At 50.3% G+C, this 27685-nt stretch overlaps 1 protein-coding gene across 3 annotated transcripts; it reads left to right on the top strand.

Moving 5' to 3' along the window:
- Window positions 1-253: 253 nt before the first annotated feature.
- On the top strand, window positions 254-27685 carry Bdkrb2 (bradykinin receptor B2). 3 transcript variants are annotated; one of them, XM_074067197.1, is made up of 3 exons: window positions 254-590; window positions 20899-21006; window positions 23988-27685. In XM_074067197.1, the coding sequence occupies exons 2-3, from the start codon at window positions 20933-20935 to the stop codon at window positions 25096-25098; spliced, it is 1185 nt and encodes a 394-aa protein (XP_073923298.1). In that variant the 5' UTR covers window positions 254-590; window positions 20899-20932; the 3' UTR covers window positions 25099-27685. The 3 variants fall into 3 exon arrangements, with proteins under 3 accessions (XP_073923298.1, XP_020036839.1, XP_073923299.1); XM_020181250.2 differs by having other exon boundaries at window positions 255-516; window positions 23988-27683; XM_074067198.1 differs by lacking the exon at window positions 254-590 and adding an exon at window positions 4608-11089.

Here is a 27685-nt window from a genome sequence, read left to right as displayed (position 1 = left end):
AAACGCCTACTGTTTACACCTAAAACTCAGAGGCAAAACAACTACCTGGGGAAAATAAGTGACAAGCACCAAATGTTATGTTAGATACATTTATTCATGTGGCCCTTCACAGGCCACTCTGTGGCTCACTGGGACATTTTTGCTCCTCAAAGCTCTCTGGGCTGCAGTCTACACAGTAGAACATTCCTGGGACTTACTGAGCCAAGCCCTGGTGGCACAGGGGCAGGTGGCGCTCAGAACACAACTGTCACCATCCTGGTCTGGTCTCTGGTCCCAGAAACTGCTGCCAGCCTGGCTCCAGCAAGGGGCTGGAGCTGGGAGCTGGGCTGGAGGTGGAGCGAGGAAGTGCCAAGGAGGGCGATGACATCACAGCCCAGCCCTTGAAAGATGAGCTGTTCCCTGCACAGCACTCCAGCTTGGCTCCGCTGGGCCCTCAGAGGGGTGGGGACACCAGGCAGTCAGCGGGACTAGGAAACTGTGGAAGTACCAAGTGCCACGCACCTTGCTCCAGACCAGGTGGGTGCCGGGCAGGGGCTGATCCAGCCATCTCACCTTTGCCCAGGAGACAGGCTGTCCCAGCATGGGAAAAGGTGGGCAGCTGGGGTTCTTGGGTCCTGGGGAGTTGGGGGAAAGTTCCCTTCCTCCCCTAGGCTGGGGAGAAGGGCTACCGGCAGGAGGAGCTGCCTTGCTTCTTCTCCCTGACCATGGAGTGAGCCACTGGGGGTTTGGTTTGCGTACATCCAGGTGGACACCTTGGGCTAAGCAGTGAGGAGTGCGTGCCGGCACCAGGGACAAGCGCCCGGCAGACTCCAGAGTCCATTTTATCGCTCACGTTGTGCCATTGTGGACAATTTCTGTGACTTCTCTGAGTCTAGGTTCCTCTGTTTGCAAAGTACCCTGCTCGCCTGATCCCTGGAGATCACACGCAGGGTTCAGCCAGACAACAGAGAACTTGTCAGTGTTTGTAGGTTGTCATAGTGGTGGCTTTATTTCAGACAGGCTTTGCGTCCCTACTGTCCTGGTGCTAGTTCAGAGCAGAGGACAGCACAATGGTTCTGAGTGGGTTTGCATCCTGCCCTGAGTCCCAGCTCTGTGTGCGCCCCGTGCGTGACATCGTTGGACACGGTATTTTGTCCCAGGTCCTGCACCACAAAGAGTGGTTCCTCTTCATGCAAAGATAGAAAGGATTTCCTCCCCGCCAAGTGCCATGTGTATGTAGTTGGTGCCCGTTACTCCAGTCACTGAGGGTGGTGGCTTCACAGACCTGGGCGGGGCAGGCAGTGGATGATGCTCTCTGGGCAGGTTAGAATGTGCCACCCTGAATCACAGCCGCCTGGGGCCCTGGCAGCCCACAGGAAGAGGGAGCTCCGGTCAGCCGGGTGTGGTGTGATGAGGGCCTGCCAGGCCAGTTCCAGCTCTTGTTCCTTCTCTGAGTAAGAAGGGGTCCTGTGGCAGCTGGGACAGGGTGAGCAACCCCATGTGACACTGAGAAACACTGTGCTGTTCCCCCTGTGCTTGGGCAGCAGGAGCATGTGTGCTGGTGGGGACTCTCCTCATTTGTGAGCCCCAGGAGCTGGGAGAAGAGTGGCCATTTTTCCTGATTAGTGGGAGTAGGAGACAGTTAAGAGAAGAGTCTGGAGAAAATGATGAACACAAGAAGGCATGTGTGCTGGCCACACCGGGGGACCCTGGGTCTCATGCCAGCTCTGTCGTGAACATCATACACTGTATCTTCACACATTGCACAAGCTCCTGCAATCATGAGTATCAAGCCCCACGATACAGATGGGGAAACTGAGTCTGGAGGGGGCAAACTCATCAAAACCCTTTACTCTGTCCAGGGAATGCCTCAGCGTCTTTGGGAATCAGGTTATCGGTTGTCACCTTTAAGCAGGAGGTTGGGAAGATTGACTGGGCCTGGATGGGAGTGTGAGGACTTTGGATTAGACTAACTCTGGCAGTCACAGCCCAAGGGGACCCAGCAGAGAAGAACTGTGCCACAGGACCTCTGCTAACACGGTGAATGGCCAGATAGAAAGTTCAGGTGACATTAGGGCTGTCCCCTTCATCTGTGCAGCTTGTAGTCAGGGAGACTGTGCAGACTTGCCAGGGGACTCTGGCTTTCAGAATGAAAGCAGAGACTGTGTCTGTCTATCCAATAACAGCTGCCCCTGTGAATGAAAACTGGACCAGTCAGTGTTTGCTGAATGACTGAAAGGTTGAATGCACGAACACATGAGTACTGGTCACATAGCAGGCACCAAAAACACACAGAGATTTTTTTTCTAAGTAAAAGAAGCCAGTCTGAAAAGGTGACACACTGTAATTCCAACCACAGGACATGCTGGAAAAGGCAACTCTATGGAGTCGGTGAAGAGAGTAGTTTCCAGGTAGGGCCAGGGGAGAGGAGCTGAATTAGCAGAGCACAAAGGATTTTGGGGCAGTGGACTGGGATGTATGACCCTGCCATGGGATGTAAGTCATACGTTTATCTAAACCCAGAGGAGGCTCAATACCAGGAGTGGACTCAAATGCGACCACAGGCTCTGGGTGACAGTGACATGTCTGTGTAGGTTCAATTACAACAAATGTGCCATGTGGTGGGAGATACTGAAAATAGGAATGGCTGTACATAGGGGAGGTATATATGGGAACTCTGTGCTTTTCCCTCAATTTTGTTGTGAACCCTTAAACTGTTTTTTAAAAAACAAACAAAAACAAAAAACCCACAGAGCATGTGGTCTGTGCATTGCTTTAAGAATTCAAAAGGCTCTTCAGGTATCTCAGAGTCATGGGCCTAAAATAAATTGAGACCCTGAAAACATCTCTGTGGCATCCGCTCAGTCGAGGCATTCCTGACCCGAGTACCGTCTTCTTCTGCAAAATCTTCCTCCTCAGACTAGACAAAACCACCTCCCACTGATAAATGGCATCAATGGAGTCTACCCAGCTCTTTAAACTAGATTTCCTCCACACCTAATCCACCCTCGACAAGAAGAGTTAAGTCTAGATGCCACTGCTCTGGTTTTCCTGGCGGCTGCTTTTACCTGAGAAGCCCAGTATTGTTCTGCCTCTGTCATCAAAGTGGGCCTTGTAAGATTCTGGAAGCTAGAAAAATGTGAAGGCCCCTCCAGAAAAAAATCATCACAGCCCCAGGCAAGGTGGGACAACAAACATGGTTTTGGGTTCAAACCCCAAACTACTGACCCCTAGGGAAGCCCCTAAGCCTCAGTTTCCTACCTGTCTGTTGGAGATGGTCACCCCTGTTTTATTGAACCATCAGATGACAGCGACAGGCTTCTAAGAGTGATGCTTCTCCTTCCCCTCGTCCTCCTCCCCACGAAAGCCAGGCAGGGATTGAATGGCACCCCATTTCTCCCCTACTGTGTGGTCTAGGACAAGTGAGTTTGCCCTTTGGGCCTTAGTTTCTTCTGCTGTAAATAATCATAGAATCAGAAGCTACCTAAAAACTAGAACTGTGAACTCCCTGAGGGTCTGGTGGGATGGGGGCAGTCCTGCTCCAAAATGCTGTGAGGCCAGTGATAAATGAGGTGAGGGAGGAAATTCAGGAAAGCAGCAAAACACAGCTAGACAGGAGGAATCACTTCTGCCTCTTCTTTAGCACAGTAGGTTCCCAATCTGTGATCTATTCCCAATGCTGGAAACAAAGACAACAAAATTCCCAACACAAAGAGACTAATGCCTGAGAAATGGAAATGCCTTTTATCCTGACTTGATTACTACACACTGAATACAGATATCAAGTTACCGCACTGGGCTCTGCAAAGATGCACAGATATTACGTCTCAGTTTTTAAATGAGGGCTGGGGCTGTAGCTCAATCTAGAGCACTTACCTAGCACTCATCAGGCCCTGGGTTCCATCCCCAGCACCTCAAAAAAATGAGGTGAGCGCATAGATTGTTCCATGCGAAAAGGCGAGAACGTGTATCAGCAATGCTTCTGTGTTTCGTCCTTACACGTGGACGTGAGGACACAGGAAAGAAAGGGACACCAGGCGACAGGCTGGCTGACTGGGGTGGAGAGGGGATGGATGACAGGGGCTGGACAGGGCTAGGAGAGAGGCTTGCTGGAAACTGTGTGCTCTTCTGTACCCTGAAATTCTGTCCTGAGCATACATACCCCTTTGCAAAAGCGTAAATGTGAAAAGCCAAACAAACTGGATGGAAATCGGTGACCAAATCCCTCAGCATTGCCAATTCTGCAGCCTGGGCCCATCCTAAACCACCTGTGTGGCAAGAGGGCCTGAAAGGAAAGGGATGGGAAGGTCGGGCATTCGCACCCACACCTAGAAGCCAGCTCAGCAGAGGCAGGGAGACAAAGGGTGCGACCAGGAGCAGCAGGACAAGCAGGACCTCAGTCTTTAGTCATTCTGTGATGATTTGAGACAAGGTATACAGTGAGCATCTACTCTATGCTTACTCTGTGCTGAGCATTGGACTTGCAGAAGAACCAAAGGCAGTTTCTGCTTATGCCGGCTCAGAACCTTGGGAGGAATTTTCTTCTCAAAAAAACAAAAATCACCTGGTTAAGCATTCCAACCAAATAGGAAATTAAAAGATTTAAGTAATTCAAGAAAGGAGAAGGCATGTTATAGAAAAAGTTATCCTGACTAGCGGAACCAGTCAAAGTCTAAGGTCATGACCAATGAGTTGGTTGTAACGTGATTTTGAGCTTAATAACTGTTTAGAAAGGCTGCTTAGAAAAGATAAATAATTTGGTAATAATCCTGTACTAAAACTTCATGTTATTTCAACTAAAGCTGACAATGGGGAGGGAAAAGAAGGGGGAAATGAGAAGTACACTAAAGGTTTTTATCTTATCAGAAAAGGAATATTTTTCTACTCTTAATGCTGATAGACGGATCTGGGTTCTAATGGTTGTCAAAAAATTAAAGATAGCCATTAGACCAGTAGAAGTGGAGTATATTACAGTGAACCCTACAAAGAATGTACGTTCATAGAAGCTGACTGTGCTCCAGGATCCAAAGAAAACCTTGGTATAAAAAAGATTAATATCATTGGGGCCCTGTGGCTCAAGCCTTTAGTTGTAGCTACTTAGGAGGTAGAGATCTGGAGAATCGTGGTTCAAGGCTAGCCTGGACAGAAAGTTAGCAAGACCCCATTTCAACAAATGACTGGTCCAGTTGGTGTAAGCTGTCATACCAGCTAAGCAGGGAAGCATAATTAGGAGGATCACTGTCCAGGCCAGCCAAGGCATAAAGTGAGACCCTATCTCAAAAATAACCAACACTAAAAGGGCTGGTAGAGTGGCTCAAGTGGTAGAGTGCCTGCCTAGCAAGCTTACAGCCCTGAGTTAAAATCCCACTATGACTGAAAGAGAAAAAAGAGGAGAGATTACTATCAATAAAGAGTACCAGCCAGGCATGGTGGTACCCACCCGTACTTACAACTACTCAGGAGACTAAGGCAGGAGATTTGCAAGTTCAAAGTCAGCTTGAACTTAACAAGACCCTGTCTCAAAACTTAAAACAAATAAAATAAAAGGAGGGGTATAGTTCAGTGATAGAGCACTTGCTTAGCATATGTGAGGCCTCGGATTCAATCCTCAGTTCTATAAATACACACACACACACACACGTACATACACAAAATAGAGTCCCAGATATAGCACTCTCACAGGCTGCATTACCTGACCGTACCATTCAAATGAAACATCACGAACCACTTGACATTTATAGAAAGCATTCTCCTTCAAAACCCTCTCATCAAAGAGCTCATCAATTGAAATTATAGATATTTGACAAATGACTGACTGTGATAGCACTACTTATCAAACTTATGGGAGGAACTCAAAGCCCTATTCAAAGTAGAGTTCACCCCTTAAGTATGTTTTATATGATTAAACCATGTAGATCATAAATAAATGAGTTAAATACTCAATTTGAAAAACAAGATAATGATAATATGTCCAAAAATGTGGAAAAAGAAAACACTAAGACAAAACCTATAGGACTGAATAGAAAGAAGAAAAACATGAATATCAGTAAGCCAGGTAAGGAGAAACGAAGAGCTAGCTCTTTGAAGAGAGGATGGGAGAAGGGAAACATCAGGAATGATATGCCATGCAGAGAATTTAAATCCATTGACAGACAGAAATGGATGGGTGGCTGCCCAGTTGGGTGGCCAGGTCAGTAGCAAACGATAGCCAAAGTTGGGGCCAGCCTGCAAGCCTTTGAGAATATGATGAAGAAGGTGAGAGTTGCCCTGTGGGGTGGGGTTCCTTCAGCCCTCAGAAAGGTCTCCTTTCTCTCTGGCCCCTGGGATTTTTACCAAAGTTCCCATGTCTTGGACAGAAGGCACCTTGCCTCCAGAAAGGTGGGCTGCTGGCAAGGCTAAGGCGCCACCCCCTCCCCATGGCCCATGCCTGGAATTCCATCACCTCTGCTCCAACTCTTTACACCCAGGTGTCATTGAGTCCACAATCCAGGCTCACAGATGTACTGTCTATTTAGCCACCAGTATTTTTTTAAGTCAACATTGAGAAACTGTGATCAATCAGCCTTGTCCAAGTGCCCAGGGTTACGACTGGTCAATCACTTGCCAAGTAACCAGAGCACTCACTGACCTCTTTGAGCCTCTCCTTTCTCACCCGTGCCAAGGGATAACAATCACTGTTGCACTGGTATGACAGGACTGAGCGTGAAGGAGCCCACCCATGTTTGGCCTTGGGAAACTGGTTTATTCCTTGTTCGTTGAATCATTTGCTGAGAGACTGCTCTGGGCTCCCCCCAGTTCAAAGGTCTAAGCCGACAGGAGCTCAGAGCCTGATGGGAGATTGTGGGCAAGATTCAAGTTTTTCCCACCATGGGTAAGTTTTAGGTTCAAGATCCATACCCAGGTAAAGCAGAAAGTATGCCTCAGTGGGGGAAAGGGGAAAGCAAATGAGGCTGGCTGCTCTATGCTGATGGAAGTATGTTTAAGCCCCACCCTGGCCCCAGTGCATGCACCATTGCTGCCCAAAACTCGTGCAAATATTACTCCTGGTAAACCTGCCGAGTAGGTATTGTGCCCCACTAAGGAGTTGAGGAAATTGTCTGTAGAGGTGCAACAGCAGCTCAGCTGATATTTGAACATGGCTTGGCTCTTCCCTCATTGTCCTGCATCCCCAGACAGGCAAAGGCATTCAGTAGGAACTGGACAGGTTGGTGGGACCATGTGGAAACCAGTGCCACTGCTGGGGAAAGAGGAGCTGGTGACAAAAGGAAGGTGGGGTAGGACTGGAGAGGCCTGAACCCCTGGCCTGAGCGCTTTTCTACAGTAGGAAGTAATCCAGACACCCCAGCCAGGTGCTGATGGCTGGCCTTAAGCTGGGACACTTCTCCTGTCCCCTAGCCTCTTGGCCTCCAGATCTTTCCAGCAATGAACAGTGGGAGGATAAATACCAGCCAGGGGGACTTTCCTTGCAAGTGGCCTGGGAAATTTTTTCTCAGAGTTCCTTTGGGTTGTGGTGTCTGTGACTGAGGAACTGGAGGTGGGGACAGCTGGGATACTCACTGGCCAGAACAATCCTTGGATGTGGGGAAAAGCGGAGGCGACTGTCATGCCTGAGACAGGAAAGGGAGTCGAGGCTGGTGAGGTCCTGCGTGCCAGGGATGCTCACGTGGGATCTTCACAGCAGCTCGCAGGCCAGATCATGCTCCTTACCCTATATGTGGGGGACCCAGGCTCAGAGTCACTGCTCGGTCAAAGTCACTCTATTACAAATGGCCAGGCTGGAATCTGGAAGCCAGCCCATGTGATCCTGTGGAGTTGCTGCACGTGGGGTTGGAGTGGCCTAAGAGGATGGTGAGGGGAAGCTCCTGAACCCTTGGAAGTAGTGTGAGTTCCCACTCCCTCCTCTCCCCAGCCTCTGAATCCTCACCTCTGAAAAGCAGCCCTGCCTCCCTCACAGGCTGTGAGCGAGAAAGGAGAAGATGCATTTTTGAACTGCAAAGAAGTAAAGGAAATACTGTATCCGTCAGATTGATTGGAGGCTGATGGTGGGGGTTGGGAACAGGGACAGACAACATAAAAACAAGAAAAATCAAGCTGGCCTTGGGCTTTTCTGCAGCAGCAAATACATCAGACGCCAACAAAGGAGCATCTACAGACAACAGGTTGTGATGCTCTCCTCATCTATAACAAAACACTGAATGCAGGCTAACTTCATAAAGAAGAGAGGTTATGTAGCTCAAAGTTGCAGCTGCTGAAAGTTCAAACTGCATGGTACAGACTCTTGAAGCCCCCTGGCCCTTGTCAGTGTCACCTCATGGCAGATGACAAGGGCAGGAGTACATGTGGGAAGAGAGACCATCTCAGTAAACAAGATGCCAGAGAGGCTGGGGTCTCGCAATCCCTTCTGAGGGCACAGCCCCCAGTGACCTAAAGACCTCATAAAAGTTCCACACCACCTCCCAATCTCACCACCCTGGAGACCAAGCCTCTAGCATCTGACACCTTGGAGGACACACTAAACCACATCCAACCATAGCAGATGCTGAATGGGCTTTCAAGGGTGACAGCAGCAGACACACCTGCTTAGGTGAGGAAGGACTCAGAAAAAAAAAAGCCATTCTTGCAGCCAGCATGAAAAAAAATCACTCAAAGATTTAATCCAGCCCCAGAGACACAAGTGGAGATGAAGACCAGACTGGGGAAGGATGTGTCTCTGCCCTTTTCCTTTGTTCCATTGTTCCTCTTCCACATCATGGAAGAGGCTGAGTTCTGTGGCCTTTGCAGCTTGGAGGGGACCTCCTCTTCCCGGAGCTCCCTCTGTCTCCACAGCTGGTGGCTTCCCGGTGACTCCACCTGTGTGGGGTTGGTGGGGAGGCTCAATAGGAAATCACTGACGAAATAGTTTGTGAAAACTTTAAACATCTCATTTTAAATGAAAACATAATTGTGTTTTATTTACCAGTTTTTATGTAAGCAAGGCCCTTCCTCTGAGCACGAATTGGCTGACTATCTTTCTTACATAAACTAGTTATAATTCTTTCTCTATTTTTTCGAAAAAGGGGAAAACACATAGTATTTAAATATTTTTGTTACACGAGTAATAGTTTTTCTTCAGAGAAAATTTAGAAACCACTACAAAGAATAAGGAAAACCCCAAAGCAACCCGTGATCCAAAGAGAACTCCACCAGTCATAACTTGGTGTACTGCCTTCCAGACTGGAATCGTGCTGTATGTACAGTTTGGTATCCAGATTTGCAACGACTTGGCGTGATCTCAGAAGTCGTGTCTCATTCTTGACAAGCTCTTGGACGCATCTTCTTTCGTGCCTGCTTAATAGTCACAGCATAGACACAGGTCACGTATCCAGCCAGTTCCCTGGTCCTAAACGCCTAGCTTTCTCTTCTGGTCCTCTTTAGGTCTTGGCGAGACCTCTGTCTATGAAATGTTTCCTGACCTTTTTGGTTCTTTTCAGAAATATCATAGAAAAAGTTAAGGGCTTTTTTTTTTTTTAACTTCCTGATCTGCTTTGTCAAATTATCTCCAAATTGAATTTTCTGGAGTCAGGTTTGGGAGCCACTCAACCCCTCTCCTCGTGCCTGACCATATTCAGAGAAGACAAGGAAGCCCCATCTGTCTGTCTGTCTCCCTCCGTCTGCGGCCAGCCCATTATACACCAGATGGCTTTTACATTGCCTTGGATCCAGAGGTTCCTGTGGGGACCAGGCAGTCAAGGGTGGATCCTTGCATCTCACCAGATGCAAGTTAATATTGACTATCTACTAATCCACTCTGTTTACAAGAAGGAAACTGAGGCTCAGAGAGGTACAGACATGCCAGTGGTCACAGACACAGAACTGTGACCCCAATTCCCCCACCGCAGACTTTGGAACAGAGTGTGGGAAGGTGAGCTGTCTCAGCATACCCCTCGCTCCACCTGACACCTTCCAATGGGCCAGGCAGGGCATCATGCAGGGTTTTGTTTTAGGGTTCAAAAACATGAAATGCAAGGGGAAGGAGGCAAGCTCACACATCAGAGACTACCCAGTCCCAGCACGGAAAGTGGGAGTTTCCTACCTGGGTAGGCACCAGAGCTGATAAACCCCAGGGCCCTGCCAGTGGCCTGCACCCGAGGCAGGGGCAGCAGAAGCCTCCCAGTCCTGGGACAGGTAGCCAGTTCTCTCCTACCAGCTGAGTGACAACCAGTGCTCCGCTGCTGGCTGGGGAGATGTATACAGTAGACACAGAGCTGGCAGAGACTGTGTCGCCCCACCTCCCTACAAGAAGGCAGAAGCAGTGTGCAGATGGTACTTCATAGCTGGGTGTTTTTCCAGAAGTCAACACCCTCTTTGAACTTCTTTTCACCCTAAAAATCGGCTTCTGTCATACCCAGTGTAACTCCTCCTACAGAGGGAAAATCAGGCCTCTGACTCTCTTGACCTATAACCAACACCTCTAGTACCTTCACTTCCTACAAATGATTATCTGTCTTGAACCAGAAAGGCCGCAGGGTAAGGAGATGTGGCAGCTGAGTGTGGAGGACGATGTTGGGATAGAGACAGGGGAGGGAAGAGCCAAGGCCTGTGGAGGTGGGAAGGGAAGAAGGACCGACAAGGACTGAGCCGGTCACCAGGGTGGAGTGCAGGGCTCTGTGTAAGAAGACCAATCGTTTCTCACTCAAAGCTCCTAATGCTTCTGTGACAATGTGTGGGGTTTGTCACAACCCCAGCCAGGTGTCTTACAGTTATTCGATTCTCACATACCTACCTGGAACTGGCCTAGACCTGGGGTTCAGGGCTTAGGGCCACAGACTGCCTGCACTTAGACACCCATCCCAAGCCCTAGATCATGACCTGTCCTTTTGATTGGCTAGCTATAAATGAAGGGTTCCCACTGCCCCTTCCTTAGTACAATAATTTGCTAGAATGGCTCACAGAATTAGGGAAACATTTACTTATACTTACAGACTGGTTTTGAAGGACACCACCGGAAATACACAAAGTGAAATGATACAGGTGACAACATGTGAGGATGAGATTCCATGAGCTGGACCAATATCTCTCCCAGCTCCTCCCTGAGTCTGCCAACTCGGAAGCTCACCCTACTGTCTATCAGGTATTTTCATGGCAGCTTCATTCTTCATGATTGACTATTAATTCAATCTCTACCCTCCCCCTCTCCTTCCGGAGGCTGGAGGCTGAAGCTCAAAGTTCTAAGCTTTTTTGTGTGTGTGTGAGTAAAACAGGAGAGTTTACTGAGATAGAAAAGTGTGAAGTGGGAGAGTGAAATTCACAGAGCTGTGGGGGGAAGTCCAAGAAATGGTGCCCCAAGTTCTAAGTTTCTTAGCATGATATGACTTTCTGTGAGCACTAGAAATGCAGCTAGTCCAAAGTGAGATGTGGTAGGTAAATAAAATATATAGCAATTTCAAAGAGTTAGCAGGGAAAAAAAATCACATAAAATAACTCATTAATGATTATTTTATATTGATTACATATTGAAAGTAATAACGTATCGGATATCGTCTAAGTCGATTTTGTGGTGTTATAACAAAATACTTGAGGCTGGGTGACTTATAAAGGAATAAAGGTTGGCTGGGTGTGGGAGGCTCAGGCCTCTCTAGCTACTCAGGAGTCAGAGATCGGGAGGATCACGGTATGAAGTCAGCCTGGGCAAATAGTTCGTGAGACCCTATCTCGAAAAAAACCCTTCACAAAAGCAGGGCTGGTGCAGTGGCTCAAGGTGAAGGCCCTGAGTTCAAACCCCAGTACCCCCACAAAAAAAAAAGTAAGAAAGGAAAAAGGTTTGTTTGGCTCACAGTTCTGGTGGCTGAGAGGTCCAAAAAGCATGGCACCAATGCCCTGGCAAACACCTCTGACTGTGTCACCAGATGGCAGAGGATTGGAAAGGGAACTGGCCACCTGCAGAAAAGGCACGTGTGCAAAGAAGGAAATAAGAGACCAAGGAGGGGCCAGGCTACTCTTTGGCAGCAACCCACTGTAAGGGGAACTTGCTCTAGTCCCAGGAGAACCAACCCACTCCCAAGAGAGGCATTGATCCATTCACAAAGGTGCAGCTCCCATGACCTAATCACCTTCCACTAGGCCCCACCTCCTACAGGTCCCACCGCCTCTACACTCCAGCACCTGAGCCTTTGGGGGACAAGCCCCCACAAATACCTTGAGTGAAATCGAGAATATTATTACAGTTAATTTCACTTGTGCCTAGTAGTCACTTTAAATGTGACCACTACACAGTCGAAATTACTTCTGTAGTTTGATTGGAAAGCCTGCTCTAGGCTGTGGGAATCCCCGTGAAACAGATATCATGGTTTGAAGGAAGAGATGGCAAGGAACCTGAGCTGAAAAGACACTTAAGTGAAGCATCAACAGACCTGATGGTAAAGTAATTTTTTGTAATTCCTTATTAGCTTAAATTAATTGTATAAAGGGATTTCATTATAATATTTACAACATACATACATTTATATAAAGTACTTTGATCAAATTCACCCCATCTATATCAGATTCTGATTCAAGAAAATCAGCTGTGTGGAAAAATTGCAGGAAATGTATGAGGCTGTTGGCAAAAAGAGTACAGGATGGTTGGTGCTGTCTGGGAATTTTTCTTAGTTTCTTTTTGAAGTGACAGTAGGCGTGTGGTTATGCTTTCTGACGTGAATACTGAAATATTTACAGATTAAGTGAGAGCCACACAGGATTTGTGTCGAACAATACAGGCGGGGTGGAGCACCGTTGGGTACAGGAGAAAGACAGGCTGTGAGTTGGGACTTTTTGAAGTTGGACACAGGAGCGCCAGGATGCTGTTCTACTTACTTGTAGATAGGTATATTCAAATTTTCCCATAATAGAAAGTTTAAAAAGGCCCAGTGTGGTGGTACACATTTGTAATCCCAGCACTGAAAAGACTGAAGTAGAAGAACCTTGTGTTTGAGGCCAGTCTGGGCTATATAGTGAGACCCTCTCTTCAAAACTCACAAATTAAAAACCAAAGTTTAAAAAGCATAACCTGGAGTTCTGGCCCAGACATCCCAGGTTCAAACCCCAGCTCTCATCTTACCATTGTTCCTCAGAGTGCTTGTCTGTAAAACAGGGTGACAGGAATGGTCCCTACATTACTGGGGCTTATCTTTACGTGCTCTGAAATGTGGAACCAAAGTAAATGAAAACACATGGTGGCTCTTTATACATTTTCACCAGCTCCACCATGCCGAGGATCACAGTGGTTACCTCTGTCTCACCAGGAGGCAAAAACCAGGATTTTCCACGTGGGTCTGACTCCTGAGTCCAGGCTGGATGGGAGCTTCCTGTGCTCAGGACCCAGCTTCTCCTGTGCTCTGCGTGTCATGTCTTGAGACAGTCTGGGCCCGTTGCTCTGCAGATGTACCGCTCAGAAACACACTCCCTCTCTCTTTCCTAGAAGAGGCGTAACCCTGGCAGAACCCGAGTTTGGGAACTCTGAAGGTTCTCTCTCTGCCTGTCTGAGCGGCTCCACTTCCCCCAGCCAAATCGGCAGAGGACAGAGGTCATGTGGTCTGGGTGAGGCTTCGACTTGGACAGGACTGAGGGCAGGCCTGACAGGGCAGGGCCAAGCCCTGGATCCTCAGGGGCTGTGGAGAGCTGGGCAGGGAGGCCAGGAGCCGTCTTCTCCATGCCACACCTGGTGGGAGAAGCTGGCTAAGACTGATTCATTCTGCGTTTGGTTGCTGATGGGTGAGGAATGACCTTTGAAAACTCAGAGAGCTGCACCCGTTGCCTCGGCTTGCATGTCCCTCAGGATGGAGAGCTCACTGCTTCCCTTTCTTTAGGGCTGGGGTTGTGCAAAGTCTCCAGAATCATCTTTTACAACCCTGCATCCCCCATGAGAAAGGAAGGCCCAGAGGGCACATCTGGTCCCCAAGGCTGTGTCCTCAGGCAATACACCTTGCACCTCTTCGCTTTAGAGTCTCAGACAAGGGAAGAGCTCCCCGCTGAGAGGTCAGGGAAGGTGTCTCAGAGGAAGTGACATTTGTGATGGCCCTAGGATGTTGCTTGATGTGATAGCTCAATCGCACACAGAATATGGCAAACACAGAGAACAGAAGTTCCTGTGAATGAATGAATGAACAAAGCAGGAAGGCCACCCCCAGGAGGTGAAAGGAAGCAGGGCTGGGTCCCTTCAGGGCCCAGGGCTGGTAATGGAAAGCCTTGGACCCCAGACATGACAGTGTACAGAAAGGGACCAACTCCAGATCCACCTTCCCCAAACTCAGTGTTCTTTGCTCACTTACTCGCTCGTTGGGCAGGGCCAAAACTGCTTCATGACACCACAGATTGTTGTTCTCTGCGGCTGGCTCAGACTGTTTATTGTGTCTTCCTCCCCCTTGTTTTGTAAACCCGGCTATGGGGGAAAGCCAGTCACAACACACACTTGCACATGGTAGAGGAGCCAGGGCAGTGGCCAGCCTGGTGAAGGCTTCAGGCCAGCCTCCTTTCTTGTGGCCTGGCAGGGCTGGTGCCAACCCCCGGGCCTCAGGGAGCAATGGGGGGCTGAAGGCTGCAGAAACAGCCTTCCTGACTCATCCAGCATGGCTCCCTTCCCAGCCCCAGCTGCCCCTGGAGGACTGCGTTTCAGGAACACCGCTCCTGTCTGGACATGCAGCCTTCCTTTCTTATGTGGTTTTTGGTTTTGCTCTTTGGAAAAGATTTCTATTTCCTCATGTTATAAGTGAATTAAATGCTCGTGGCAGGAAACCTAGGGTATTCGGGGATGTGGGAAGAGACATCTTTGTTGCCACACAAAGGCATCTGCTCTTGACATGGGGTGCATGCCCCCCAACCCCAAGCATCTCTGCGTGGGCTGGAGCCCTGGGTAATGACAATGGGACAATGCTGACCCAAAGCTCTGCCTGTGACAGGGCATCTCTGGGATGATAAACAGGACAGGAGACTGGGAATTGGGATTGGAGGTCCTGGGTTCAAGGTGGAGCCCAGCCACTGACTGGTGTGACCTGGGAGGGGGTCTCCGAGGTCACTTCTGCAACAGAGGAAATTTGATCAGATTCTGTCCAAAAACTCCACCTGCTCCAGTGTTCCAGGACTGTCAGGGTGTTCCAGATTTCCCCCAAGGGTGAAAAACAGGAGGAAAGGGCACAGCAGCCTATGCATCAAGTAAGACAGTCCCTGGAGGAGCAATGTCCACAAGAACTACAGCCCTGTCCCCAGCCCGTGAGTCCCTCCAGCCTGGTGCAGATCCCTGAAGTCACCTCCACAGCAGATGAGCATGTTTCAGTATGTGTGCCTGCTGTGGCTGTCATAACACCACCTCTCTAGGCCTGTTTCCCCCTCTTTGAAAGGGAGTGGAGGGGCAGGCTAGACATTTTCTTTTTCAGCATCTTTTCTCCAATGAAAGTGTTTGCAGAAACCCAGTGCAAAGCAGAGAGGACAGAAATGCTGACATTTATGCAGCAGCTAAGGTGGCCAGCACTGTGCTAAGTGCTTTGTGGTCATTAACACCCTCGAGGTCTCACCAAACTTGGCAGGTAACCGATCTCACCCATTCGGCCCATAAAGTGAAGCCCTGAGAAGGTGAGCCATGCGTTCAGTGTTATCCAAGTGTGGGAGCTGGGATTCTGACTGGCCGTGGGTCTCAGCCTTGAAACCACAGGACCTTTGTACTTCCACTCCCCAGACCTCTCCAGGCCCCTGTCCCATGTTGTCACATCCCTGTGCACACAAGATGGTGGCCCAGAGGCCTAGAGACAGTCACATCCAGTTAGTAACCAAGACTTCACCAGAACCTAGGTCCTGGGCACACATGTGCATAGATGTGACAACTCCTCTCAGCCCCCTGCCACATTTGGCTCAAGCCCCACACCAAAGGTGGCCAGCAAGATGGAAACCAAGGGGCCTCCTGTGGTGGGAACCCAGCATCATCATGTCATCCCAGTGGCCCGACACCCAGCAGAGCCCAGGGGTGAGGAACAACCACATTGCTCACCTGGCAGCTGCCTGGGGGTAGCTGTTTCCCTGTCCTGTGCTACTTGTCCCCCAAAAGGCCCCATTCCTGTGGCCAGCTGCACCTGGGCGGCCACCTGCACAGAGCTTCTTCCTTGTGAGAATGTGAGGTAGTGTCCCCACCTCCAGGACGCCGTTCACGAGCCCAGAAGTCCTCAGCTCAGGACATGCCCTGCATCAGGAGCTGTGCAGGGGGGAGCCAGTCCAGTGCAGAGCAGGACTTGACATCTGGGCTCAGGTAACCTTGGGTTTGAAGCCCAATTCTGCTTCTGATTAGCTGGGTGAGCTTGAACTAGCTACGGCTATTTTGCTGCCTCTGTGTTTTTATCTGGAATGTGGGAATGATATTCACCAACTGCTCAATATGGTCGGGTAGTAGGCACACACAGTATGCACTTCTGTTTCCCTTTGCCTCCATCCTGCAGAGATGTCTGCTGGAGAAATAAGCAACTATCTGTCAGTCAACAATCACTTATTGAGCAACTATGGTATGTTGGGCGATTGACAGGGAAAGGAAGAGGCAGCAACAGGCAATTATGGTAGATGTGCCATATAATAAATGTCTAGGGGCAGAGAAGGGAGAGAAGATGCTGCTCCAGGGTGTGGGTCAGTCAGGGTTTGACCAGAGAAACAGAACCCATGGAAATATGAGATTTGTAGCAAAGAGTTGGCTTGTATGCCTGGAGGATCTGGTTAGGCACTCTGAAATCTGAAGAAGGCCTTCAGGAAGGGTCAGCATAGACTCTGGGCAGGGACTAAAGCTATTGCTCATAAGCAGAGCTCCTTCTTCCTCTGTGAAACCTGGGATCCCCTCTACGTTCCTTCCACTGATTGAACCAGGCCCACCCAAATAATCCTGTATACTGTCCCTTGTTGAAAGTCAGCTGATGGTGGACTCTAATCACGTCACATCCACAAAACGTCTTCACAGTGCGCATGGATTAGTGAGAGGTGGCACAGCAGGGGACTGAGCAGAGCAGAGTACTTGAAGGAGGCTCCACAAGAGGGCAGCAACTGGCAGAGGGAGGAGGGCTGTATCAGGAGGAAGCCCTGGGGAGCAGGAGTGCTCAGAATGAAAACACATTAAATAAGAAGGAGCTGGGAAAGGGAAAGTCTTAATAAACAGCAAAAACAAACACGAGGCATGTTTTTATGGCCGTTAAAGGTGTTTGCCATGGAAGAAACGCCCTGGATATGACTTCTCACATAAACCATAAAACCCCAGGAGACAAAAAGATGGCTGAGTGTCGCAGATGAAAGGAGCTGTGTTTAGGCCTAGAGCCTAAAATATTTTTGAACATTTTTTACTGCGGTTACTTTTTTTAAGGAAATTTTTAATTTCTTTTTAAGGGCAAGGGGTGTTAGGATGTCAGATGAAATTGCTTGCTTATTAAAACTGCAAAAGCCCAGCATTAGGGAACAGCAAGAAAGCTGAACAGAAAAATCTAGACCCAGCAAACAAGAAAAGAAAAAGAATAGAGCAGCCCACCCCCACCCTGGGAGCCGAGTCAGGCACGGAAGGCTCTGCTTCTCAGCATTCCTCACCCCCCACGAGTCCCTACCCCGTCCCTTAGTAAGTATTTCCAGAACATTCCAAGCCCATAAAATGTCCAAATGCTGGAAGGACTCACATGCATGTGTCGGCAATTGGATCCGAATTTCTAATTTAGTTCTCTTTAGGAGAACAGACATTGACTTCCCACACCCCGTCTTCCCCCTCCCTATAGGCAGCCCTGGCCTTCCTCTTTTCAGGGAAAAGGGCTCCTTGGGTACTGTCCTCGGCCACGCCTCGGTGCTGATTCATGAGACCCCCCACTCCCCTCACCCCCAGTGTGCGGCTGGAGCTTTACCTAGTGACAGTCTATAAACAGCATCCTGACTCAGAAATCACGCAAATCAGGCTGGGGAGGAAAGATTTATCCTGAGAGATGTCAGGGGAAGGGATTCAGGAGACCTTGGTTCTTTCCAGCTCTGGCTTTTTGACTCCAGCTTGTCAGGTGGCCTGAAGGATTTTACTTACTGATAGAGAAAATATTGTTCAAGAGATTGGGATGTGGACAAGCCTGGCCAGCATGGTGGAGGGTGGAAGGTGGGAAGTTGAAGGAGGAGAGTCCTCCCTCCAAGACTGAAGACAAGGGAGCAGACGCATCCTCACAACTTACGTGCACACACACACATGCACACACGTGCAAAGGCACGGGTGGAGCAGAAGCCCTAGAACCGCAGGTGGACCTCCAGTCTCACTGGTTCCCGTGGATGGTCATGATACAGCTGTCCCAGCCACACACACTGTCTCCATCCACCAAGACCATCTGTCAAAGCCTTCGCTGGTCTGTGAATTTAGTAGGGGAGCAGGCTGGGTGGAAGGAACTCCTCCTGAGCCCTACCTGCCCTGTCTGGCTGAGGCAGGGCCCCTAGTGGTGTAGGAAGGGCAGCTTACATCAGTGACCCCACTGACTATGTGTTTCCTGCACTTAACACAGATTGATTCCACTCCTCACAGCAGCCAGAGGCGGTAGGGACTAATTTACACTAATTTACACCCATAGTACAGCTGAGAAGAATGAAACCCTGTGAGGTTATATAGCCTGTGCCAGGGAGGAGGACCCCATCCAGAGCCCCCGCACCAAAGTGCCAGGTTGTGCTTCCCCACTTGTCATGCAAGTTCCCAGCTAGATGTTTTCGGGCTGGGATCTCACATCTGACCATTCACACCCACGGGTTCTGCCATATCTGTAACAGCTATGTAAGTGTTTCTTTAATATGCACTTATTTTTAAATGTAAACAGAAAGCATGTATCATTTGTTATTAAAAAGGGATAACTAGGCTGGGTTGTGGTGGTTTGTGCCTATAATCCCAGCTCTCGAGAGGCTGAGGCAGGAGGATCGCAAGGTCAAAGTCAGCTTTGGCTATAAAGTAAGACCCAGTCTTACAAAACCAAGAGAAGAAAAAAGAGACAGGTATAAAAATACAAGCATTCTATTAAAGCCTGGCTAGATTTGGGGGACCAGCCAAAGCTATGAGCCTACTCTCTTTGCTAAAAGGAAGTATCTTCATCCGTTTCTGGGTAATTTATAAAGGAAAGAGATTCATTTGGGTTCATGGTTCTGGAAACTGGATGTCCAAGATAGTGGGGCTACAGGGGCCTGTGATGCTTTAATTTATAGTAGAAGGCAAAAGGTCAAGTGCCTTGAGGACTTTCCCTAGCTCTGGAGGGACACACTCAAGCCACAGCAGGGAGATCACAAACACTAGAGAGGTATGGAAGACACCCAGCACCACGCTGAGACGTTCTCCTTGGCCTAATTAGAAGGAAACACTAGATGGTTCGGTCGCCATGGAGTCTACATCCCCCACAGTGGCAAAAGCGTCCCACTAAAATGCCCAGCCTGAAAAATGCCAGACAGCAGACCTAGGGAAAGAAACATTCTTCCTTCTGTCCTCTGAGCTCTTGGGTGGGGCCCCTGTAGTGAAAGACGGATTTGTAAGAGAACCACAGACACATCTACTAATGTAAGCTCTATGTGACATGGGAGTCTCCCAAGGAAATGAGCAGGACGTAGTGGCACCTCAGTGTTTCAGTGCCAGGTGTGCTGGAGAGTGGTGTGCGGAGAGAGGTGAGAGGACCCAGCGACTGTCACCTGTGTGACAGTGGGGGCAGCCAGGCCCATGCGTTCAGATGTCTTGAGGTGCCCTATGTCCTTAGGGGCAAAGGATGCTAAGGGCGCCCCTCACGTGAGGTCTTCTGACTGTTTCGGAGAAGGCCACTGGGTCCTTCCGTACCTGCTGCTCCTCACTTTCTTTCAACTTCCCATAGCCAAGATCTCCAAGCACCAGATTTGGAGGTGGCATGCCCTCGGTCCCATCATTGCCTACAAGTCTGAGAGCAACAGATAGAGCTTGTCCCTTGAGACAGTGATACCAGGCATTTGGGGCAGGCCACAGTCTCCAAGGCCCTAAGATATGGAGTCCTGGGACTCCTCCCTCTGAGGCTGATGCGGAATTTTCTGCTAACAGTGCCGGTCCTGGTGTTTCTAGGCAAAGGGAAGCGAGGTGCTTTTAAAGCAAGGCTTCTTAGGCAGAATGCTGAGGAGAGGAATACAAGTGCATCAGAACCTTGGATGTCCTGGAGGACACTGTGTCACTGCAGGGTCAGCTCTTGTCCCCAGTTCACCCCACCCATGAAGGTTGGCACCTGTGAGGGCCCAGGACCACCCTCCTGGCTCTGTAGATAAGAAACTGAGGCCCAGAGAGACCAAGCAACTCACTCAGGATCACAGAGAGTGACTGGCCCGACCCCTCCCCATGCCAATGTGATGAGCACTGAGCTCCCTTCCCTCATTTCTTTACAGAAACTTCTCGCATTTGACAATTGCGGGTGTATTCATCAGGACCCTGGGAGGACAGAGGGCACATCCAGGCTGGGTAGCAGGATGAGAAGTTGACTAGGGCTCCATGTGCAGGGGTGTAGACAGCACGGGATTTGGGTGGGGCTCAGGGCTGGCATAGCCAGTCTCCCGGATACAGGAAGCTCCCCGAGGGCCCCCAGGCAGGGAGCTAGGGGAGCCAGTGCCCCATCTTCACTCCCCTCCCCGCTTAGCCTCCTTCCCTCACTTTCATTGGCCAAACCCAAAGGAAAGCCAGATGGCAAGACTTCTGTTGATTTCCTATCACTGTGATTAGTTGGCGATTCTAAGTGACCATGTGACATTGGCTTCTCCAGAGCACAGATCCATGCCTGTCCCCACCATTCATACCTGGCTCCCAGCATGCAGTGAGCACTACATGAAGCTGTGTTCAGGCAACTAAGAAACCCCTCACCCTTCCTGGTGGTCCATACATGTGCTACACGGTACCCAGCACCCCCTGCCCCCACCTAACCATCTTTCCTCCTTTGGTCTGTGCAGGTGGAACCTCCCTCCCCTCCCACTCTGAGGCCAAATGCTGTCTACCTGGAAGAGACCCCTATTCATGACTATTTACCAGGACCCTGAACCCACCACAGCCTCTTTTGGGTAAGTCAAAGGGTGGCTTCTGTTCACGGTGTCCAGGAGAGCTGTACCCGCGCAGTCTAGACAAGAACAGAGACTGTGAGTTCCAAAGACGAAACTCCCAAGTGTTCCAGTCCCTGCGAGCCTGTCAGGGCAAAAAGAGCAGACTGTTCTGTGGGACTGGGGGAGGGGCGGGGACAGCTCCTCACAGGCCAGCTATCCCGGGTGAAATGAAGGCAAGAAAGCCAAACCTTGAGGTCAGCACCCAGATGAGACAGAGATGTACAAGCTGCTGTGGAGACAATGTCTCCAGCGGGGAGCTGACATTGGTGGGAGACCAGGACACTAAAGAGAAATGTGGGGGGAGGAGGATGACCCAGAGTGGAGGCAGAGGAACAGAAACAGAGGTCATTCCTAAAACACTGTGCTGGCAGGGTGGGCAACAGAGCTCTCCATCCTATCCCAGGGCAGGTGCAGCCCACAGCTCACCAAACAGCTGTGTCCACCAGGGCCGTGCAGTTCCCCCTTACCAGGCAGCCTCTGATGCTCCTGGAGTTTTTCAGAGGCAGCCACAGGCCAGGGTGCAAGCCATTGGCTATGACCTGTGGATGGAAATGAACAAGTAGCATCCGGGGCTATGCTTCCCTCTCCTGCACATGGGCCATGGGAGACACCAACTCCCAAAGCCAGGCACCGAAGACAGGCAGAAGTTGAAGTAGAGGCTCCACCCCAGGAAGTCTTGCTATGGAGCTGGACACTGGAGAGAGGCCTGCAGTCAGGGGCACAGGGCTCCATGGGGGCAGCTTCTCGCAGCAACATGGTGTCTAAGCCGCAGCTGGAAGATGCAAGGCTGGGGTACTAGAAGCAACTGCAGGCTTCACTGGGGCCAGAGGCCTTGAGTCCAAGGTGGCAGTCATTTCTCTCCATGGGGTGCTGCAGCTCCCAACAGGGTGCTGGCTCCCCCGACAGTGAACAGTCCAACAGGCCAGGAAGGAAGATGCAGTTCTTTTTATGAACTAGGCTGGGGAGTCACACAGGATCACTGCCACCATCCTCAGCCGCAAGTCACAAAGTCTAGCACACATCTTGGGGAGGGATTAGACTCCTCCTTTTAAAGGGAAGAGTATCAAAGAATTTTTGGATGTATGAAAGCCATACATCACCAGAGGGATCTTTGCAGAGCACACTCCCTATACCCTCTTGAGGACTCTTCAAAGTCCTCAAGGACACCCAGTGAAGACCACCCTCATCTCTAGCACCTCTCACCTGCCCTTTCCAACATCTGACACTGCTTTACAGAATATGCTGGCTACTTCCCACTCCTGAGCCTCTGCTGGAGCCATGTCCCCTGCCCTTTCCACTCTGGGTCCTTCAGGACCCAACTCCAGAGCCACCCAACCTCATCCACCTGCCTCACCCCAATTCCGTGCCCCTCCTGCTCTGCACTCATAATGGACTAGACTAGCAGGGTAGGGGCAGAGGAATTCCTCTCCAAATCCCTGTCCCCAGGGTGAGCGCCTCCCATTGTAGGCACCCCAAAAACCTCTCCGGGATAAAAAGCTTTGATCAGTGGATGAATCACAGGTCCCAGCCTGGCTCCAGGATGGCGCCAGCTGCTGTGAAGACAGAGGGGCTTTTCCTGGGAAATCCCAGAGGTGTTGAGCAGAGCCTCTGGGGATTTGTTGCTCAGCCCTTCCTTCTCTGACTGCCCCACAATGTACCTCCCAAGAAGGGTCTTTGCCTCTTCCTCCCTTTGCCCACCTTACAGGGTACTAGGGTGAAGCCAGTTTTGCCAACCTCTTGGTGTGCTTTAAGCTTTTCAATGAGTCTTCACAATCACTCTTTAATTTGTACCTTGCCACCATGCTGCAAGGCAAGTAAGGAAGAGAATTGTACACTACTCTGCAGAAAGCACAGTGGAAACTCAGAGAGATCAAGCAATTTGTCCAAGGCCACACAGCTAGGGTTGGAACCCAAGTCTGTCCAAAACCCGTGCCTCTTTGCTAAAGGTAGAGATGAATTAGCCTTCACAGCAAGTACTTCCAGAAAGTGACTGATCCCCTGGTCTGTCTCACCTAAGAGTGAAAGAGGAATCTGTGGGTTATGATGAGGTCGCCAATACAAAAGCAAGAACTTGCAAACAGTAGTGCTGGAATTTGATAATAGGTTGAAAAAAAAATAGACGATTATTCATGCTTATTGAACTGAATGCAGAGCTTGGGGCTTTTTGCATATTGTCTCAGGTCTCCACCACAATCCTAAGAAGTGAACTTTTATTATTTCCATTTTACTGGTTAGGTCATTGAGGTTCAGAGAAGCTATGGACTTCTCTAAGGTCACACAGCTAATAAATAGTGGAACGAGGTTTTAAACTTAGGAGGATCTTGGGCTCTAAAGCCCCACCTTTCCTCTCCATTGTGCCTCCTGAGATGGTCTTCATTGCTTGGCTGGTGGGAGTGTGGTATAAGATGCTGCCCTTTGCCAGAAGAGGCAGGCTGTGGAGAGCAGGAAGTCCCAGCCTGGAGCAGATGGGCTGCAGTCTCAGGGTCAGGCTGGAATCTCCTTGTCTGTCATGACATCATTTTTCTCGTCTAATTAATTGCTCACCTATGAAATGGCTTTGAGAGTCTGAATGATAACCTGCCCCCTTGGGAGGGCCTGGGTGGTGAGGAGAGGACAGGCTGTGCGTCCTCTCACGGTGGGAGCTTCCAGGAGGTCAGGGCCCAAGACTCATGGTTATTGTTGATGGTTGCTGGCCCAGGAAGCATCCCAGGGGGGGCTTCGAGGCACAGGCATGAGGTGTCCCGTTACAGCCCAGGGCAGAGGGGCTCTCAAGGCCCAGGAGTCAGGGGTCTTCTAGTGCCAGCAGTGAGGACCCCGAGTCCTACCTCCCTCCCTTGTCCTGGCTGAGTGTCTTGGGGCGTCGCTTAGCCAAGTAGATGGGGCAGTTGTTTCTTTCCCCTTGTGACCCAGGTGGGTGTCTAACAGCTCTTTCCGCCTTTCAGCACCGAGATGGTCAACATCACCTCGCATGTCCTCACATCAGCCCTTAATGGGACCCTTTCACAGGACGACTGCCCGGACGCCAAGTGGCTGGAATGGATCAATGCCACCCAGGCCCCTTTCCTCTGGGTCCTGTTCCTGCTGGCTGCGCTGGAGAACATCTTTGTCCTCAGCGTCTTCTGCCTGCACAAGAGCAGCTGCACGGTGGCAGAGATCTACTTGGGGAACCTGGCGGCCGCGGACCTGATCTTGGCCTTTGGGCTGCCCTTCTGGGCCATCACCATCGCCAACAACTTTGACTGGCTCTTCGGAGAGGTCCTGTGCCGCGTGGTGAACGCCATGATCTACATGAACCTGTACAGTAGCATCTGCTTCCTGATGCTGGTGAGCATTGACCGCTATCTGGCCCTGGTGAAAACCATGTCCGTGGGCCGGATGCGCCGTGTGCGCTGGGCTAAGCTCTACAGCCTGGTGATCTGGGGCTGCACCCTGCTGCTCAGCTCGCCCATGCTGGTGTTCAGGACCATGAAGGAGTACAACGAGGAGGGCTACAATGTCACTGTGTGCCTCATCGCCTACCCCACCCTCACCTGGCAGGTGTTCACCAACGTCCTCTTGAACCTGGTGGGTTTCCTGCTGCCCCTGAGCGTCATCACCTTCTGCACGGTGCAGATCATGCAGGTACTGCGTAACAACGAGATGCAGAAGTTCAAGGAGATCCAGACGGAGAGGAAGGCCACCGTGCTGGTGCTGGCCGTGCTGCTGCTTTTTGTCGTGTGCTGGTTGCCCTTCCAGATCAGCACCTTCCTGGACACGCTGCTGCACCTCAACGTCCTGTCGGGCTGCTGGCACCAGCACATCATTGACGTCATCACACAGATCAGCTCCTTCGTGGCCTACAGCAACAGCTGCCTCAACCCGCTGGTGTACGTGATGGTGGGCAAGCGCTTCCGGAAGAAGTCCTGGGAGCTGTACCGCGGTGTGTGCCGCGGGAAAGGAGGCTGTGTGGCCGAGCCTGTCCAGACAGAGAACTCCATGGGCACCCTGCGTACCTCCATCTCTGTGGAGCGCCAGATTCACAAACTGCAGGACTGGGCGGGCAGCAGTCAGTGAGGGGACGGTCGGACGCCACCAGGGCGACTGTTGATGTAAATGAGGACTGATGGACAGTGCTCCTCAGTGCTCCTCCTCAGAGATCCCAGGAAGGGCCCCAGGGCATCCTCTAGGACCCTGGGCAATGAGTCTGTGTCTCCAGGGAAGCAGAGCTGAGTAATTCCTGCCCTGCCCTACTGCATGAGCTCACTGAGGGGATGAGGTGCCTGGTGCCCAGTCACGGATTCCAGAACCTCCACAGTGTGATTCTTATTTTCTGACCTTCTGGTGAGGCTGCTCCTTCCCAAGAGTGAGGGGATCTGGGGCGGGGATAGGAGTGACAGAGCTTCCCTCCCACATGGTGTCCCTCTCAGCCCCAGAATAATAGCTTGGATCTCCAGGAGAACTGCCACCCAGGTTGCATACCCTGGCAGACAGGGCCAGGCTGTCATCAATCCATGCAGTTAGAACTTTGGAGGATGGCTTCTCACTTAAGTGATGGCTAAACTCTGAAGTCCCTGAAAAGGACCCAGAAACCAAGACTCTGTGACTCCTGTCACCAATGGACAAGCCCGTCTATGCAAAAGATGAACCCAAATACACACTTATTGAATACTTTCTATATACACAGCACTGAACACTGTGGGCAAGAGGGAAGAAAGAGACAATGCAGTCTTTGTCTTGAACCCAAATCTCAGGTGGGAGTGTGTGAGCACTTGCATTCACCAGAAGGCTGTTCATAAGACATGGGCAGCGCACAGGGCACTGTGAGCACAACAGAGAGTAGTACAGCAAGGAGCCTGCGGTCCCAGCTCAGCCCATTACCAGATGCATAATTGCCTTGTCCCCACCTCAGTTTCCTCTTCTGTAATGAGAGGTTGTTATGAGGATTAAAGGAGACAGCAGGCATCAAAATACTTTGAAAAGCCAAAGGTACCATGTAAGTGTAACTACGCACTCTGCACGGGGATACATTTATTGTAAGGAAAAGACACAAAGGTTTAGAAACCGCTCTCTGGAGATTAGGTACTGGAAGGCACAGGTGGGGTGCAGTGCATGCCAGCAGGTATCCAAGACTATTGGCTCCCTTGCACCCTTCCACACCATCACCCACACCCATGCATACTCAAGCACTTGCAGGGAAGCCACCCCTTCAATGTTCGGTTTGCAATGAGGCAGGGAGAGCCATTTCTTATTGGACCTTCCCAGGGCACCACAGTGCTCAAGCCCTGACTGTCTGGGGGTGTACAGACTGCTTCACGATGGTCTGTGTCTCAGTGGTCAGGGGTGCCAGTGAGTGGCTTATTTGAGAGTGACCCAGAGAACAGAAGTTCTGGGTTCAGTGGAGGGCATGAAACACTGCTTCCAGTACTAACCTCCCTACACAGCAGGCCAAATGCCTCACCAGTAAGGCCAAGAACCCTGCGCCTGTGAGGCCAGGGGCTTACAAGACCTTGAAGAAGACACCTGGGCTGATGCACCCACCCCTCAAACAGGTCCTCAGCTAAACAGAGATGGAGAAACCCCTCCCCCAGCCAGTTAGTTTCCCATTAGAACCAACAGGGGCCTGCTGGAGGCTCTGCCTAGGCCGGTGGACAGAAGTGGACTCTAAGCCAGCATGCCTGGCCAAGAAACAGCTCTGTCCCAGGCCTCTGGTTCTTCTCAGAGGATTGTTTATTTTTCTCCTTGTCTTCATAAACCTCCTCCTGTGGCCAGTACCACACCAAGCCCCTGGGGAGATATGAAGAAACAGACTGCCCAGGCTCCAAGGTCAAGCCACTTAACTTAGATCCAACGTTACTCCAGAGCCTTGAGTGCAAGAGAAACAGGAAATGAGGGTTTGGTAGTTGGCTAGCTTTCCCCGGAGAGGCTGGAACCAAAGAGGATTTGGTTTGTAAAGATCCCATAAATCCTGGCCAATCTAACTCTAAATTTCATAACAAAAAGGATCCTGAAGCCATGCACTGGTGGCTCATGCCTGTAATCCTAGCTACTCAGGAAGCAGAGATCAGGATGATCATAGTTCAAAGCCAGATCAGGCAAATAGTTCATGAGAATCTATCTCAAAAATACCCAACACTCAGAAAGAAAAAAGGGCAGGTGGAATGGCTCAAGAGATAGAGCACCAGCTTAGTAGGTGTCAGGCCCTCAGTTCAAACCCCAGTACCACCATAAATAAAAAGGACCCTAAAAAATCCTTCCCCTACCATCACAACTCTTCCCCAATAAACATATGCACTTATAGCCCGAGAAAGAAAACAAGTGACATCTGAAGTGGCTATTAGAACTCAACATTACAATGATGTCTGTGAATGGACAGTGGGAGGTGCCTTTGGTGCCCGGTTCTCAGCAGAACACATGGTGGTCTGTGCGTGCAGGAACACAGCTGGCCACAGCCTGTGCTCCTTTTAGTCAAAATGGGTCTGTGGAAGGGGAGCTTCCTGTGCCTTGTGTTGATTCTCTGATAAAGAAGTCTTGTGAAAGACCCAAAGAACTGTCACACTCTACAGAGGAGGCTGCTCACGTATGGTTAGGAAAGGGGCAAATTGTGTAATCTCATGTCTCTTTATAGTGTAATAAATGGATGAAGAGTTTTGCATAGCTCGGT

This window comes from Castor canadensis, chromosome 3 (genome assembly GCF_047511655.1).
Source record: "Castor canadensis chromosome 3, mCasCan1.hap1v2, whole genome shotgun sequence".
Classification (NCBI taxonomy): Eukaryota; Metazoa; Chordata; class Mammalia; order Rodentia; family Castoridae; genus Castor; species Castor canadensis.
Note: the sequence above shows the minus strand (reverse complement) of the source record. Positions and strands in the feature narration are given on the sequence as shown.